At 33.0% G+C, this 19,441-nt stretch overlaps 1 protein-coding gene across 3 annotated transcripts in view; it reads left to right on the plus strand.

Annotated features, from left to right (window-relative positions):
- Positions 1–8,411, plus strand: part of LOC139503907 (cys-loop ligand-gated ion channel-like) — a 47,397-nt gene extending 38,986 nt beyond the window's left edge. For 2 of the 3 annotated variants that reach the window (XR_011659219.1, XR_011659220.1), the window contains 4 exons: positions 1,970–2,143; positions 2,812–2,859; positions 7,383–7,818; positions 8,014–8,411. Coding sequence is in view for 1 of the 3 variants with exons in the window: in XM_071293917.1 (XP_071150018.1) it covers positions 1,970–2,143; positions 2,812–2,859; positions 4,607–4,627 (243 nt within the window). In the remaining 2 variants the exon portion in view is untranslated. Of the gene's footprint in view, positions 1–1,969; positions 2,144–2,811; positions 2,860–4,606; positions 4,662–7,382; positions 7,819–8,013 lie in introns of those variants that run through there. The other variant, XM_071293917.1, reaches the window with a different exon arrangement.
- The last annotated feature ends 11,030 nt before the right edge of the window (positions 8,412–19,441 follow it).

Consider the following 19,441-nt stretch of genomic DNA (forward strand, 5'->3'; position numbering starts at 1 on the left):
TCAGTCTAAAATGTCAGTTCATACGGCTTTATGATCTATTGATATGAATTTAAAGCAAAGGTCAAAATCTAGAACGTCAAATTAACCTATGACCTTGACCTCAATTTCAAGGTCACAAACTGAGGATTTCAAATCAAAAGACCCTAGTCTCTAATATGTATGGTTAATAAGTGATATCACTTTAAACATAATTTAAGATATGATAGGGGCTAAAACTCCCATTCATTGTTTACACACCCTTTCAACTAAAATTATTTAGTTACAACATGTCGCAACTAACAATTTATACAAAATAATTTGTCGATATCTTATAAGGTTAATGAAAATGAGTGAAAATAAGACAAATTCAAAAATTAGAATATGACCTTGACCTTTGACCTTGACCTAATTTTAATTTTTTTGGACCAAGGACCTCAAATCAAAAGATCCTAGGTCTCTATCACTTATGGTGTTCCAGTTTAAAATACATTTCAAATACAAAAAGGGAAATAACTCTCATATGGAGCGTTCATATTGCTTCGGTCGAAATTGGACAAATCATGCGAAGGATATAACGAGCAATTTTATAAAATAAATTTGTCGTAATCTTTTACGGTTGAGAAGGAGTTGTGATCACAAGGAAAACAGTGTTTGGGGAGATAACTCCTACAAAGAAAAGTATTCGGTTATGCAGGGTAAATTTCAAAAGCGCATATTACTGTTCGATATCATATACCAAATATCTAAGCGACATATTGCGAAACAAATGTTTATCGCAAGAAAAAAAATTTGCGGAAGAAAAAAAAAATAATCAGAAGAAAAACAATAGGTCTTTCCACAGAAAAGTGGAAAGACTTAATTGAAAACCAATTGTTCAGAGAACAATTGAAGGTCTTTCCACCAGTTAATATCTATTTTGATATTAAAATATTAAAAATCAGTCTAAAATGTCAGTTCATATGGATTTATGATGTATAGATATGAATTTAAAGCAAAGGTCAAAATCTAGAACGTCAAATTAACCTATGACCTTGACCTCAATTTCAAAGGTCACAAACTGAGGATCTCAAATCAAAAGACTCTAGGTCTCTAATATGTATAGTTAATAAGTTATATCACTTTACACATAATTTTAGATATGATAGGGGCAAAAACTCCCATTCATTGTCTACGCACCCTTTCAACTTAAATTATTAAGTTACGACATGTCGCAACTAACAATTTAGTCAAAATAATTTGTCGATATCTTCTACAGTTTCTGGAAATAAGTGGAAATAAGCCTAATTCAAAAATTAGAATATGACCTTGACCTTTGACCTTGACCTAATTTTCATTTTTTTGGACCAAGGACCTCAAATCAAAAGATCCTAGGTCTCTATTACTTATGGTATTCCAGTTTAAAATACATTTCAAAATTTCAAATACAAAAGGGGAAATAACTCTCATATGGAGCGTTCATATTGCTTCGGTCGAAATTGGACAAATCATGCGAAGGATAAAACAAGCAGTTTTATAAAATAAATTTGTCGTAATCTTTTACGGTTGCGAAGGAGTCGTGGACACAAGAAAAACAGTGTTTGGGGAGATAACTTCTACAAAAAAAAGTATTTGGTTACGCAGGGTAAATCTCAAAAGCGCATAAACTGTTCGATATCATATACCAAATATCTATGCAACATATTGCGAAACAAATATTTATCGCATGAACAAAATTAGGCGGGAGAAAAATAATCAGAAGAAAAACAATAGGTCTTTCCACAGAAAAGTGGAAAGACCCAATGAATAATACCAAATTTGACAGCAAACTCATAGTTTATTGATAATCAACATATGTTTTTTTAACAATATACAATGTATGTAAATATGTGAAAATTTCATTAATCAAATATTTTTTAAGGCTATTTAATGATTTGTCAGTTTTTATATTCATTTTCCAGTCAGATTTTCTATAAAATAATTGCTGATTGTCGTATTTTTGTTTGATTTATAGGATAAATATTTGTTGGCAGCTATGATAATGTTGACAGTAGTGTGCTGTTGGCATGCTATAGTAACCACATTACCAGATGCCTCACGTGACATTGTTGAAATTTACGTTCTGTCAATCCTGGCTGTGATATACTTTATTTATAATATTGGATTTTTAATTATGATATATTTATTTGTAAGTATTTAAGGAATTTAGTCAAAGCAAGATAGGTATATTTAACATGTTTAAGGAATTTACACAGCTCATTATGTGTATTTTAACATAACAATACTTCTTTTCTTGTATAATTTTCATAATAAAAAAATAGTCTCTTATATATTCAGCAATTTCCATATGTTTTAATGAGAGAAAAGTCTATGAAACCTGTCACATAAATTGCATTGTAAAACGATGAGCAATACCCATAACTGTACAGTCAGCTATAAACAAAATGCCCAACAAGAAACATTTAAAACCTATTAAACCATAAAAAATACGTTCTAATTTATGACAAACAAATGAAAAGCATATATGGCAAACATCAATCCTTGATAATATCTATGCTACTTGGTTTATGGTAGACAGTTTATGATATTGACAACATACCACATTTTCTTATTCTTATGCATTAGAATGTAAAACCGTTTCAAATTCAAACTTAACCGACACTGGAATCAAGCTCTAATTTATAACCATGACAGAAAACAAGTATAAAGTGCGACCCCTGAATTTTTTAAATCGACAATTTATGATTTTTTTTTAAATACAAGAAGGAAAATTTGCAAAGAGACCCAATCTCAATAACAGAAAAGTAATTAGCATTTTAAAAAGTGTTATTGAAATATTGTTTTATTGCATTTTAGCCATGGCGAAAGCGGCGCACTATGGTACAAAAAGATAGGGATTACAGGGTTAGTATGGTAAAACATTTATTCATACACAATATTGGCGTCCAGAAAAGCGACCTTACATATGCATAAGTTAAACATATTTTCTCTTGTTCTATCTAATGTATTCCTATTCCCAAATCGTGACAATTTGAATGCGTTTGGATATTCATGAGAGGTAATAACAGTTATCAAAGGTACCAGGATTATAATTTAGTACGCCAGACGCGCGTTTCGTCTACATAAGACTCAGCAGTGACGCTCATATCAAAATATTTATAAAGCCAAACAAGTACGAAGTTGAAGAGCATTGAGGATCCAAAATTCCAAAAAGTTGTGCCAAATACGGCTAAGGTAATCTATGACTGGGATAAGAAAATCTTTAAATGATTTACGTGGATATTTATTAGAGGTGATTCCTTTTATGTGTTATCTTGGTTTGTTTATTTTTAAACGATAAATGGGACCAGATAGGTATTTGTTTTCCTAAATGGATAGATCATCATTATAGACCGAAAACAAGTCAAATACGAAATGTGTTGCCTTATTTCCATTATAAATGCATGAAACATAAAAAATTAAAAAAAAAAAACAAGCCAGGTTTTTGTTATTGTATTTTAATCGAAAAAAATATGTCAAGTAATTTCTCTTTTTTTTATAAAAAATAAAAAAAGCAAAGACTTTTATTAAGAAACCTATAAGATTGAAGCTAATCATGCTTTTATAGTTATCAAAGGTACCAGGCGTATAATTTAATGTCTGTGTCATTTTTGTCTTTTGTGGATAGTTGTCTCATTGGCAATCATACCACATCTTCTTTTTTATTTTATAATTTAATACGCCAGACTCGCGTTTCGTCTACATAACACTCATCAATGATACCCTCAGGGACGAAACGTACCACAGCATATTATAGTACACAAAACACAACATAAAAAACTAAATACTAAGCAACACGAAACCCACCACGATTTGGTCGAGATATCAGGTGCGCCGGACGGGTAGCAAATCCTGCTCCACATGTGGCACCTGTTGTGTTACTAATGTTATTATAAACTTCGTAAATAGGTCAGATTCGTGAAAAGGGTTGGGGTATAACTGACTATTGTAAATCTAAATATATTTATTGTATCCTATAAAGGAAGATCCACCGTCAGGAGAAAGCTTCCTCATGAATGCTCTTAGTAATGCAAGTACGTCACATGCATCAAACGTAAACATACATACTAAGGTATATAATGGTAACGAACACATCACGTGACACTGTTTCAATCATAGCAAGGTATGTAGCAGAAACAAGAACGAACACGTGAAATGCTTCAAATCGCACAATTGATTGCACAATTGAATGTTCAATTCACTGAAAGTAATGCAAGTTCAACAGTTGATTACACTAACCACGCCTATCAAAATATATAACACAAACAAGCACGAACACGTGACATTGCTTCAATTACAAAATGTTTCGCACAATTTTATTAGTATACGACAATACTGGGGTTAACTGCAATTTTCTGGGCTTACAATGGAGCTATTTGTTAATTATTTTTTAACACTGAAGACTGAACAATGGACTTTAGATAACTTTCTGATCATGTATGTTATTCCTCAGGATTCCTGAGGATTATATAAAATATCAGTCACGGGTCCTAAAAACATGTTCTTAGATTTTAGGTTCAACGTAACTTTCATGTTATTGGATCAGGGAAACACTTTATATTTACGACATTAACATAAACATATTTAAATAATTTTACACTTAATTTTGCAGATATTGAAGGGCTTTGTATAAACAAAATAAAATGAGTTGTTCCTTTGGTAAATTGGTAATAATTTCTAAGTATTTTTTATAAGTCAGTCGAACTCTTTTTGACTATTTCTTTTCAATGTCGTTGCATACACAGGAATGTAATGGGATTTCATTTTTTATGAATGGTTTTATTCTGTATTACACTTTATCGTCTATGTTGTTCACATTTATCATATAGAATTGTTTTAGTTTTCTTCATTTACTATATATTAACTTTTACCTTAACTGAATATGAAACCCAGTGGCTCTCTGATGGTATTCAACTTTCTAAAAACATAATTTACAACCCAAGTTGTAGAGGGAACGATTTTGTTGCATGGAATGTTAATAACGCAGCTACATACGATTGGAAGGGAATTTTAATATGTTTTCTGTCGTCCTATAGAATACTTTATGGGCCCAATGTGTACTGGCTTAGACATATCTCAGGCAGCAAAATCAATCAGGTTAAAGAAGGATGAACACCAACACGAATTACTAAACAGTGGAAGAGCTCCACACACTTTTAAAGATAAAAGCAAACCACGTCGAAAGTAACCTGACGGTCAGACATTCTTACTAACAAGTGACACCCGTTGTGTTACTAAGAATAAAACCCGTTATTGTGTAGATTATACGTAAATATCGTTTAACTAAGTCAATGCTCTGTCAAATTTGTAAACATTTATTAAAGTAAATTTGTTCTCAAATGATAAGCAATGCAACATGTGCCAAAATGTAGAACATGATCTACTAACCCTTCCAAAGCACCTGAGATTATCCCCTGTTTTAATATGGTTCGTGTACCTAAGTCTTTCGTTTTCTGAGATTATCCCCGGTTTTAATGCGGTTCGTGTGCCTAAGTCTTTAGTTTTCTATCCTGAGATTATCTCCGGTTTTAATGCGGTTCGTGTGCCTAAGTCTTTAGTTTTCTATCCTGATATTACCCCCGGTTGTAATGCGGTTCGTGTGCCTAAGTCTTTAGTTTTCTGAGATTATCCCCGGTTTTAATGCGGTTCGTGTGCCTAAGTCTTTAGTTTTCTATCCTGATATTATCCCCGGTTGTAATGCGGTTCGTGTGCCTTAGTCTTTAGTTTTCTGAGATTATCCCCGGTGTTAATGCGGTTCGTGTGCCTAAGTCTTTAGTTTTCTGAGATTATCCCCGGTTTTAATACGGTTCGTGTGCCTCCGGTTTTAATGCGGTTCGTGTGCCTAAGTTTTTAGTTTCTGAGATTATCCCCGGTTTTAATGCGGTTCGTGTGCCTAAGTCTTTAGTTTTCAATTATCCCCGGTTTTAATGCGGTTCGTGTGCCTAAGTCTTTAGTTTTCTGAGATTATCCCCGGTTTTAATGCGGTTCGTGTGCCTAAGTTTTTAGTTTCTGAGATTATCCCCGGTTTTAATGCGGTTCGTGTGCCTAAGTCTTTAGTTTTCTGAGATTATCCCCGGTTTTAATGCGGTTCGTGTGCCTAAGTCTTTAGTTTTCTGAGATTATCCCCGGTTTTAATGCGGTTCGTGTGCCCAAGTCCTTAGTTTTCTATGTTATTCTTGTACACCGCTGTTTGTCTTTTGGTCCTTCTGTTTTTGACATGGCGTTGGCAGTTTACAAGCTTAACTTTTACAAACTGTTTGGGTCAAACATGACAAAGGATAACAAGTGCGTTCACTTTCCCCTGTATAATGTTGATAATAACTCAATTGAATAACTTTTTGATTTATTCGTCATGTGGAAAACAACGGTTTTCATTAGTGCTTACTCTTCGGAGCATTAGAGTCACACTTGTGGTTTTTTTTTTATTTAAGTGTTCAAAATATGTTTTAGTTTACTGTTTAATGTTTAAGGGTTAGTGTGTTTTTTTCAAATTTTTTTTTCTCTTTTGGTATGAGCTGTCTGCAATTTTTATACGACCCCAAAAAAAAAATTGGGATCGTATAATGGTATGATGTCGTCGTCTGCGTCGTCGTTGTCCGACGACACATTGGTTTCCGGATAATAACTTTAGTTTAAGTGAATAGATCTTCATGAAACTTTGTCAGAAGGTTCAATACCACAAAAATTTCGAATTTTGAAAAGTTTCAAGAAGAAATCTTCAGTTGCACAGTATTGTGCAATAGATTTGTTAGATCTTTGACCACATTAATTTTGTGACAAAAAACTATATTATGTCAAAAATTTGATCACAATCCAAATTCACACAGAATCAAGCTTGATTATTGTGACCAAATTTGCCCCAACTGTTCAGGGTTCAACCACTGGGGTCGTATAAAGCTGCGCCCTGCGGAGCACCTGGTTTTTAGGAGCATTAGAGTCACAATAGTGTTATTTTATTTTATTTAAGTGTTCGAAATATTTTTAAGTTTACTGTTTAATGATTAAGGGTTAGTGTATTCTTTCATATTTTGTTTTCTTTTGATATGAGCTGTCTGCATTTTTTTTAAATATGATAGCATCTTTTTTTTTAGATTATTACTACTGGTTTCATAATACAATACGCTTTTCATAATTTGTCTTATCTTTGTTTTATATTGATCAAGACAGTATTCTTTTATTTGCATTGAACATTATATAAAAAAAAACGCTTGATACTTTTATCTGTAAATGTATCTCAACACAACTTTGCCCCTTTTTCTAATGAGTCAGTCTTCCTCAATTTTCAAAATCTTCAGTAATTTTTGCCGTACAATAAAAAGCAAATATTCCACGCTTTAATGTTAAAAAATTGATAATCATCCAAATCATAAGTCTGTCTATTTTTTCAGGAAGGGCTTCTATTTAACTCCAAATTTTGAATGGCGATGGCGATGTTGTTTGTACACAATATTATTAACTCAGAGGATGCAATGAACCAAGAAATAGAGGAGGACCTACTTCAAATTAGTCGTCCAATCGAATTGAGGACAATGCATTTCTGGATGACTTAAACCAAATTATCACCAACAGCCAATAAATGATTGTCAAGCTTTTCAACAAATGTGAAGTCAATATTTGAGGTTAATTTCTTATCCATATACCAGTCAAACCTTGATATATATACCGTTTCCAGTTAAAAGCAGATTTATATACCGATTCCAGTTAAAACCAGATCAACATATCAAATCCAGTTAAAACAAGATCTTCATACCGTGTCCAGTTAATATCAGATATATAAACCAGTTCCTGTTAAAACAAGACCAATATACCGAACAATCCAAAGAGGCAATACAATCAGCCATACAAGCAGCACGTCCTGATACTCCGTACCAGCAAGACCAACGCAGTCGGAGTAAAATGAAGGCAAAAAGACCGACAGACTCCAGTCTATAGAATAGGTAGATACAGTCCGCGATATCCAGACAGGATAGTCGGACTCTAAACACCCACACATCATCATCACCAATATACCGAATCCAGTTAAAACCAGATCAGTATACCAAATCCAGAGTCAAATTAAAACCAGTTATATATACAAATTAAACTCAAAACAAGTATTCCTTGATTTCAATATTTTATATATTGATTTGATAATAATGTCCAACTAACTTCTTTTTAAACATGTTAATTATAATTTAAAAAGTTGGCACGAGTTCAACAAAATTGGATAAAGATTTTTTTTTTTTTAAATATAATCGAATCTTAAAGTGGTAGAAGAGAATCTAAAAACAATTTTTATCGTATTTACTATTGTAAAAACAAACATTATTGTTGTCAATTTATTGTTAATGTAATGGACCATTTCAGAGATAAGTGTTATCAGTTTCTGATTTGGTCTTTTATGCGTCAAAAGATCTAATAAATTCAATCTTATTCTTTATTTTGTTTCTTCTAACAGTTGTTATCAAATAGTTCGTTTTTATGTAAGTTGGTATTTGGTTTTGTTGTTTCTACGATGGAAGTTTTTATACCTATACAGCCCTTGCATTGGTTTTTGTTGTACTTCAATTGTTTCACTCTTATAGTTTATAATTATTTATCATCTACTTAGCATTGATATGATAGCTTTTGCATATGTGTAATGAGCGGAAGTACCCTAATTTCCCACCCGGACTGATAACCGATATCAGGGGCATCTCGTCCACAAAATCCATAATAGTGCCCCTCGTGCAAGTTACTTCCGAGGTTCCTGGTATCGGTTGTTTGCTTTTCCATTATGACGTCAGATATTTTTTATGACGACGTCGGAATTTACGGGAACTTTTGTGGGGATAGTTTAGTACTTGCTAACAAATGCCACTGAATCATTTTATAGTACAACAAACATGGAGTAATAATGATCATAAAACTCTTCCAAACTTTCAATATTTCAAAATGCCTCTATAGGAAATGTAACAATAAATGTATATGGAGGCAGTGATGTTCGATAAATCTCAGCACCTCGACTCCGTCTCGGGCTGATATGGGGGTCTTGGGATGATACCCAGGCTGATATGGAAAAGGCCATGTATTAATCTCTATATAAATATAGGAAGATGTGATATGAGTGCCAATGAGACAACGCTCCATCCAAGTCACAATTTATAAAAGTAAACCATTATAGGTCAAGGTACGGTCTTCAACACGTAGCATAAGATCACACCGAACAGCTAGCTATAAAGGGTCCCAAAACATTAGTTTGTATCCCGGACTTGTTTTTTTCTTAACTGACTGATGAATTAGGAACACCGGTATGCTACTGTTGCCTTTATTTATCTTGTTTGTTCATGGTTTCATTGTCAGGTTTTATATTGTTTCAAGTGAATCTTCTTCTAAATTATATGAAAGTGAACTGAAGACATTGAGTGCAAAATGGGTGTTTAGGCACTCTGCTTTAAAGAAAAACCTAACTGGTTCAAAACGTATAGAGTTTTACATCCTAGATAATGTGATAGGGACATGTTTGAAAGAGTCAAAGAAATGAATTTCAAATTGTGTAGCCTCAATATGAATAAGAAAAGATGTAGGATAAACGTGACCGAGACACCGACAACGATAGCTAGAGTTTATATAAGTTAGAAATTAATTCATCATGAACAATTAATTTCCATGCCAGTGGGTTATAGTTCCAAACAAAAAACTTGCTGAAGTAAGAAAGTCGTTTGTTCAATTGTTTAACATTAAAATGGGACGAAATAAATCTACCGCAGGAATTAATTCTAGCGTGGAACTATTTCTAAAATATTTGCTAATTGATTGAGCAAAAACGAGGTCAATTCTTCATAATTAAATTATATTCCCATTGGTTCAATAACACAGCCTATCACTTTTTCAATGCTCCCTACGTCCATGAATAATTTACTCATCTATATATCTAGATAATATAATTTTCTACAATATGTGTTAATATTAAGTACCCAATGTGTCGTTAACAAGTAAGATGACTATGAAGGATCTATGAAATTGTCATGTTTATTACAGTGATGGTCACGTGGTTATACATACATCATTCAATTAAAACCAAGTATTGTGCGCCATTTTTTTCAGTATTCTTTTTAAAAGGATATTGAAGAAAAAAAACCGGTGAGAGAAAAACGTGTGTTACATCACAACCATTTATGTCTCTTTCTAAATTCAATGACTGAAAAATACTGTTCGAGAATCAGTTATTATCAACTTATGTCTGTAAGCGATTTTTTTTCTAGATGATAGGGTTTTTTAAAAGTGGGTGAGCGTCTCATCATATATGAACTCATCCTAGATACCAGATTAAAGGTTTTACTTATGATAGATTTCATGTTAAAGTCTATAATATGAATGTTTTATGAATGGTCAATGAAGATGATGCCAGTCAGATGAAATTAACCATGTCAGACAAACATGATACACCTACAATCATTCCATACACCGAATATAGTGGTACTATATCTAATAGTATGCGATAAACTGACAAAAGTACGAAAACTTATCATTGATCACTGAACCATGAAAATTGATCAGGGTCTAATGAACTCTGCCAGACAGACAGTTCACCCTACAATCGTTCCATATACCAAATATAGTTGACTAATCAGTGGCGTAGCAAGGTCATTTTTAAGTGTACGCCCGAACATTGGTGAGGAATCCAAGGATTCAATAACGAGTCTATGTCAAACATGTGCTGTAGTGGGTTAGAGCTAGGGAGCGAAGCCCCCGGAATCTAAAGAGTTATCGAGAATTGATACCATTCCTGTCATTAAAACGCATAAGTAGCACCATACTTTAGAATCTAAATGGTATATTCCTCGGAAAAGTGAATCCATTTATCAGTCCATTACAGGATTTTAAAAAATCAAACATTTTCTTTAGATACTTTTTCTTGATCTGGAATATTAGTTTTGGTCCAAGTTTCATGACAGTCTGTGAAAGTTTATGCATTTATAATTTTAAAAGCCATACTAGGCGAGTGACTTTAACCATGAAATTAAATTTTTAATGCACCTACCTAACACACGGCTTAATTATATATCATTTGAAAGCTACAAATCTGTACTATCTGTTTTGCCCGGTCGTAAAAAAATCGTACGGTGCAATTTTCGTCAAGTCAAGATCAAAGGCCAAGGACGAATAAGGGCATATTGTCTAAGATTTAAGCTTGTTTGCATAATATGACTTTTATATACTTAATTCACATATGCAAACAATTTAAACTTTTAGCAGAGAAATTAACAGTCATTAATCAAATGCATTTTTATATATTTAAAGCGTGTTTTTGATAGACAGCACATGTTTCCTGAAATTCGAGTAAAAGTCAATAAAATGTGCAAAAACACATTTTTTTCTTTCTGATGCAACTGCTAATCACTTTAAACTAAGTAAAACCCTGTAATGACTATCAAAGAAGTTTTTGACATCATAAATTTCCTAAAATTATGCTTACTTCTAATCAAACAGCAAATCAAAACAACTCATACAGTTGCCCCAAATACCGCCATCTGCGAAAAACAGCTTTTAAGCATTTCTTGCAATTTAAACATTGTATGTGGTCAAAATAAGATTTAATAAACAAATTCTTAAGAATCTGAAAAATTGAAAGTAAAAAGATATGTGCACGAATCATACTATAATTGCTTGAAATAAAGGGGGGCGAAACTAAGAGATTGCAATCTGCATTGAAACTACCCGACTGAAATGATCATCTTTCGACTTTTCTAATTGTTTGAATTGAAGCTTCATTATAAATATTGATGTATTGAAACCCACTTTTATTTATTTAATGTGGACCATAAAAAAAGAAATTGACAATCTAGACAAAAATAAATAGAAAATTAATTGATGAAAATTGAAATTTCAAAGAATTAAAAAACCAGGAAACAAATTATAAAACTTTACTCCTTGATTGATTAAATTGCGTTGTTCATTGTTTCAATGCATTAATTCAGCAAATAAGAATAATTTTGAAGAAAAAAATCCATTAATACGCAACGATTCTAGTTACAACTAGACTTCCTGAATAGCTTGAATGACTAGTCCATTTTTCATACGAGGATGAATTCTTGCAAGTGTTTCTGATGACGACTGGAAAGAAGCACCATTATCTTGAAACTTCACTTTCAACTATATAGATGATGTCATCTCACTGAATAGTGCCAAATTTGTGACAATGTTGGACTCATAATTTCAATTGAAATTGAATATAAAAGACTCAACAAATATAGTTTACTCTATCACGTATCTTGAAAACGACGATGAGGGTTGGTTGAGAACAAGATTAACGACAATAGAGATGAGCATAAATCAACCAATAAAAACACTCCTTACTACCAGATTATAAATTAGTCTATGTAGCAACATTATAGCAACGCCTGCATATCTCAGCTACTAAAGGAGGAGACCGATTTCATTGAGCATCAACTCCTCTGAGACAATAACAAGTCGGAAATATTTATGATATGTCGTATAAATGTAGGGTTTTGTATTTCCTTAATTTGTCTTTGCATGCTCAGTCGACGTACTGCCCGCGAAATTAAATGAAACTATTTATCTAAACACTTGCCCAATTGTAACGCGATTTCGCGGCATCTTCTTGTGGAGTATATTTCTCCAAGTTGATACAATTTTCCAGAGCTTGCATGTATGTTCACGATTTATTTTCGTGATAGTGCGTAACTGCTCACAATGAAGATGTTAAATAAAGGCAACTATAGTATACCGCTATTCAATAGTCATCAATCGATTTACTAGAAACTGAAACAAATCTGGGTCACAAACCAAAACCGAGGAAAACGCATCAACTATATATATACAAGAGGAACACAACGATATAACAGAAACACTGAACTGCTACAAAAACAAACGCCAACATACAAAGACACAGATTATTCGATACCAACTGCCATATGCCTGACTTTGTACAGGACATTTGAAGAAAAGTGGTGGTTTGAACATGGTTTTAAACCAGAGTTCAGATGCAAAGTTGGAATCATCCCTTTGAAAATTTTATGGACACCACTACGAGTTGGTTGACAATTATAAAACATTTGTTTCGTCAGATGACGACTGATAAGTTCCAATCGACGTTACCAAAATACCGTCATATCTGCCTTGAATAACACCTACCCACTAAGGCTTGGCACCGAGTTAGGAATTAAATGAGCCACAAGACAGGTGTCACATGTGGAACATGATCTGCTTACCCTTTGGGAGTCCCTGAATTCACCCCTAATATTTTTGGGTTTTTTTTGTTACTCAATCTGTAGTTTTATATGTTGTGTTTTGTATACTGCCGTTTTGTCAGTTCGTTTTCAATTATGAGTTTGATGTCCCTCTGATATATTTCGTCACTATTCAAGTAGTCAAAGGTTTTAGAATTGTAGATCATTGTAGCTAATTGTATCATAATAACGATTTTGTTCTATATATACATCCCCGTGAGCAAATTAAGTTATTTTCGAGGATATTTTATTTGTTTTATTGCGTTATTCTTATTCACTTTACTTTGAGGCGATTCTTTTGCCGATTTTCATTACTGCAAGTTAATGTCTTTAAAGTAAATTAATACCAAAAGGACAATCAACATCTTAAACAATGAATCAGATAAACTTAATTAAAACCATGAACAAAAGGAAATTAAAGTCTAAGAACAACAGATCACAAAATACAGCACACCTTGAAAACGATCACTGCCTAAAACAGCGAATGATCTTATGAGGTCAGGATATTCAAGTTTTTCATTTTGTTATTTCACAACTGCTTATAGTGTTTTACATACACAATGACCTGCATTTGTATTTTAAAAGTTTATGTTGAAAATACTCAAAGCATCTTTTATTCAAATAATTAAAGCGATTAAACTTCTAAACACACTTAATATTACTAACACGATTTTAGACTAAATAAGAAGCAGCAGCATTATATTTTGTTCGTTTACATCCCGCTTTAGATAACCAAGTGTTTCTAAGCAAGGCTACTTTTTTCAATGTTACCTACGATTTAGTCGCAAAGTCATGTTTGCATTTAAACATGATTACAAAAAGTTAATACGTTTGTCTTCGTAAAAAATACATTTTTACCTCAATTAATAGCTCGTATATATTCTTTTCGAACTTTAAATACCCCTATTTTTATTATGAAAAATCATTCTCCTCCCTGATATTGACAATAAGCGATGTGCTATCTTAACATAGAATAACAAACAGATCGCTATTTGCAGATGGCCGATTTTTGGGCAACTGCAAACACTTCAATAGAAGGCTGTTCTATGAACAATAATTAATAATTGCATCTTAAAATTCAAAACAAATATTCCCTGACCTAAGACATAAATTTAGCTATTTTTTCAGCATACAAATATCGATTCCCTAAGATATATTTTGCTTTTGGAACAATTTTTCATTTTTTTAAGATTTGCGATAAATTTCAATTTTCAGGAAATATTGCACATCTAACTTCTATTTTTTTGTTTGATTTGGAAATAATGTATCATGTTCCATACAATTCATATGATCTTTTGAAAAATACTATGGTACAAGAATTAGAAAATGGCTTTTTGTTTAGTAATCGCAAAAATTGGAATGTTTATTCATGACCTTTGACCTTGATTTAACAGAAAATGCACAGTACGATTTTTTTACGACCGGGCAAAACAGAAAGTACAGATTATTAGCTTTCGAATGATATATAATACAGCCGTGTGTTAGGTGGGTGCATTAAAGTCGTTAACTAAGCGTCTTTTTGAAATAAGTCACTCGCCTATACAGTCCCAGTATAATACCGAAAAATGAATAAACAAATTTACTTTTAAAACTTTGCTCCAGACAAAATTTGTAAAATCATTTAATTACTAGTAGATGAATTTTTGACAAAGAAATTGTTGTGTAAAAAATGTGACTGTGACCCCAGCCTATAACTATTAGTACCTGTTAATTTTGTCAGTAAAAGAAGGTAAACTGAACTGCATATAATTTTAATATTACGCCGATCTCAGTCAATTTACTCTTTTGACCATAAACAGTTTCAGTTCAACCTCCGTAAAATTTCACAGAGACTCGGCAAAGTTATTGTAATTTATTTTATTTTTTAAATTTGATAACATACATTTACTGTACCTAAATATTGACGCCGCCGACGAAATAGGATCGCAGCAGATAAAGAATTGCTTTAAACAAAAGAGAAGTCATTACAGAACTCGCAGTATAGATTCAGACTTGACAGAAAATGAACAAATATGATATATGATACCATTCAGCTGAAAAGTAAATTTTCGCAATGACAAGCTAATGAAGATAGAATTATAAAGCTGACGTGCTTCTAACAAGTTCTTTTTATTTTCTTTAGATTTTTTTTTTTTTAATCAAAATTCAAGTGTACGCCCGGGCGTTTTGACGTAAACGTAGCTACGCGCCTGCTAATTGCTTATAATATCTGCTTAATAGACAAACCACAAAAATTAAACATTGTCCAATGAACCATGAAAAAGATGTCAATGACAGATGACACCTGCTGGTAAAATATGTACACCTCATAATCATTACACCAAATAAATCAGAACTATTGCTGTGGAGCATGGTCGGCTTACCCTCTGGGGCACCAAAGAGCACCCCCATGTTTTGGTGGCATTCGTGTTGCTCAGTTTTTAGTTTCCTATTTTGTGTTATCTGAAATATGGACTTGACCATGAAAACTTAATCATTCTAACTGGTCCATGAATTGAGGGCTATATGTCAAATTTATCTGACAGACAGGACCTTCCAACGTACACACACACACGCATACACAATTTTTTCTTTCAAGCAGTGGATGAGGTCAAAGTCTAAGACAATGGACACATAACAGACGGAAACTTCATAACATAAGGCATCTATTCATACAAAGTATGAACCATCTAGGCTTCTACCTTCTGAAATATTAATTTTTAAAGTAAATATTAATTTAAGCCACCGCCGCTGGTTCACTATTCATGTGTCTCTCTTCCTGTGACAAAAGTCTCAGGAGAGACAAAAATGGAGCAAGTCTCAAATGGCCTGGTTGCATTATGTGTGACTAAATTTTGCTGACAATTACTTAGTTCGCAAGACTAGAAAAATTACATGGCAGCCGACATCACCATACTGCCAATCTAATTAAAAACCGATCTCTCATCGCTCCTGTTTCTGATATGTCGCGTGGGAGATTTAACGAAACCCGCTTTGATGTCACATGTGAGTGACCTCGTAGGTGTGTCTTTTTCGACCAATGAAATTGAGTCTTCCACGATCTTGGAAGGTTAACGTAAGGCAAAGGGATGTAACTCATTTTATTTACGACGAAATCGTCAGTCAAAATAATTCATAAACTTTTTTGATTGGCTTATTAATAGGTCGTGAACTCATTTGCATATCTTTATAAATTCATAACTTTTAGTTCACTCACATGTGACCTCAAAGCCGGTTTCGTTAGATCTCCCACGCGACATATCAGAAACAGGAGCGATAAGAGATCGGTTTTTAATTAGATTGCCATACTGCAGGTATGTACAATGTCAACAAAAAAATTATCTGTATCAAAATAATCCCGAAACATACTTAACAAACTGAGATGTCTCTCTTATTTGTTAATTTGATTATGCAAATGTTGAATTCTCATTACTATAAGACGTGTCACGGTTCTTATCTATCCCAAATTCATGTATTTGGTTTTGATGTTATATTTGTTATTCTCATAGGATTTTGTCTAATGCTTAGTCCGTTTCTGTGTGTGTTACATTTTAATGTTGTGGCGTTGTTCCCCTCTAATATTTAATGCGTTTCCCTTAAGGAAGTTTTAATTTGTTACCCCGATTTTGTTTTTTGTCCATGGATTTACGAGTTTTGAACAGCGGTATACTACTGTTGCCTTTATTTGAAATTACAATAGCAATACTTTGATATGTTAGTTAGGCAAATATTCAAAGTCAGCGAGCCCTGACTTCAGGTACAGAGCTAAACAATCTACATAGAAATGATATGTACCAATACTATATCTCATTTTCAGTCATACAATGGCTTCTTTTTTATATGTAACACATATACCAAATACCATTAAAATCTCATTAGTCTTCCATTTGAACAAACCTTAACACAAATATTAACTTGTAAACTATGTAAAGGTTTCAAAGTCAATGACCCATAAAGAAGATGTAGTGGTTATATAATCGCCATGCAAATGCTCATACATCACAACTATCATTGACTTAACATTAGTGAATCATCTTAAACTGGCCTAAATCACAAACTTATGTATGTCACAAAAAAAGAAAAAGTTTCAAACTCAATAAACTATGACATGACTCAGGGGTGGGGCCAAATAATCTCCATGAAAATTAGATATGCAAATGCTTATACATGTACAGCTGCATACCAAATATCAGTTACCGACCACTAGCGATTCCGCATCAACTAGACCTAATCACAAACTACTAGTAATACATTGTTGACACTGTCGAAGCCCCTGCAGGAAAAAGTATAAATATGTTTCGCTTTTTGACCCTGTCAAGGGAGACAAAAATACAAATGAAATTCATTTTTTCAACTCATTCTTACTATAAAAGAAAACATAATTTTTTTTATATATAAATAAGGCCGCTAGTTTTCTCGTTTGAATTGTTTTACATTGTCATTTCGGGGCCTTTTATAGCCGACTATGTGGTTTGGGCTTTGCTCATTGTTGAAGGGCGTACGGTGAAAAGAAAATCACAAAAATACTGAACTTAGAGGAAAATCTAATCGGAAAGTCCATAATCACATGGCAAAATCAAATAACAAAACACATCAAAAACGAATGGACAAGAACTGTCATTTTCCTGACTTGACCTATATTTGTTAATTTCTGTGTCATTTTGGTCTCTTGTGGAGAGTTGTCTCATTGGCAATCATACCACATCTTCTTCTGTAATGAGTAGTAGATGCCTATATTTGGTTTATAAAGGACCTTGTATTCTATCGAAGGTCAAGGATAGGTACATGTGTCTTCCTGTAGACTGGATACTTATCTGTCTGATAAAGGAGAAATTATGATATTGACCTTGACCGAATATATGACCACATTATTTGAAGCCATCTACGTTTTGAAACTGTAGGAAGATTTAAATTTGACTACATAAAACTTTTACCTGCTTTAATATATGTTGTAAAAATAAACTGTTATCACAGAGATATGTCTCGCTTTTAGTAACTTTGATTATGCAACTGTTTACATTAAAATAGCAATACTTAACATGTTACATAAGTTAGGCAAATATTCAAAGTCAATGAATCATGACTGAGGTACTTGGCTTAGCAATCTCCATTTAAATGAGATGTACATGATGTAACAACTGCATACCAAATATTATTGACTTATTATAAGTTGTTCCTTTTAAATAAAACTAAACACAAACATTAACTTTTAAACTATGAAAAAGTTTTAAAGTCAATGAACCATAAAGAGGGGATGAAGCTATATAATCTCCATGAAACAATACTTACAAAGGCCAATGAATTGGAATACCAAATACCATTCAGTGATTGACTTAACATTAACATTTCATCTCAAACTGATCTAATTACAAAAAAAATACATATAAACTGAGCAAAAGTTTCAAAATCAATAGACCATGACTGAAGGAATGGGGCCAAATATTCTCTAGGGAAATGAGATGTGCTAGTGATGATAAAACTGAATACAAATTAATATTAGCCTACCACTACTGGCTCCCCTGAACTGACCTAGTCATAAACTATAAATACATGTTAACAAAGAAAAATTTTCAAAGTCAATAGATCATGATTAAGGGAGTGGAGCTAAATAATCTCCATGTAAATGAGATATATACCAGGCTTATACAACTGCATACCAAATCTCATTGATCTACCACTAGGGGTTCACCACAAACGGACCTAATCACAATCTAAAACATGTATCATATTAAAGCAAAAGTTTAAAAGTCAATAGACCATGACTGCGGGGGCAGGGCCAAATAATCTCTATGGCAATGAGATGTGGCAATGCTTGTACAACTGCATACCAAGTATGAATGACCTACCACTTGTGGTTCACCATAAACTAGACTTGATAAACAAATTAATACCTTGTAGAGGCCGCCTTTATTGAAGCTGCTACCCCTGTCTGAAACAGCATACCTCTGTCTCGCTTTTTTACTCCTTCAAGTGAGACAAAACCCTACTCCAAAAACCAGCTAAGCAAAATACAGAAACATATAATTTTTAGACTGAATTCAGTGTGGATTGAAATTACAACCACCAGCCCCCTTTTATTGGAATAATTTTTCATATAAAATCTTTAAAAAATGGTTAGATTCACTTATATCGCCCATTTGTTTACAATTATGGGCATTTACAACAACCTGCCTACACCTTGACTAGAAGTCTGGTTCGGCTCTTCACATATTCCTTGGGGTTATTTAAAGCTTAAATACAAATTAAATGATAAAAAG

This window comes from Mytilus edulis, chromosome 14, assembly GCF_963676685.1.
Source record: "Mytilus edulis chromosome 14, xbMytEdul2.2, whole genome shotgun sequence".
In the NCBI taxonomy this organism is placed as follows: Eukaryota; Metazoa; Mollusca; class Bivalvia; order Mytilida; family Mytilidae; genus Mytilus; species Mytilus edulis.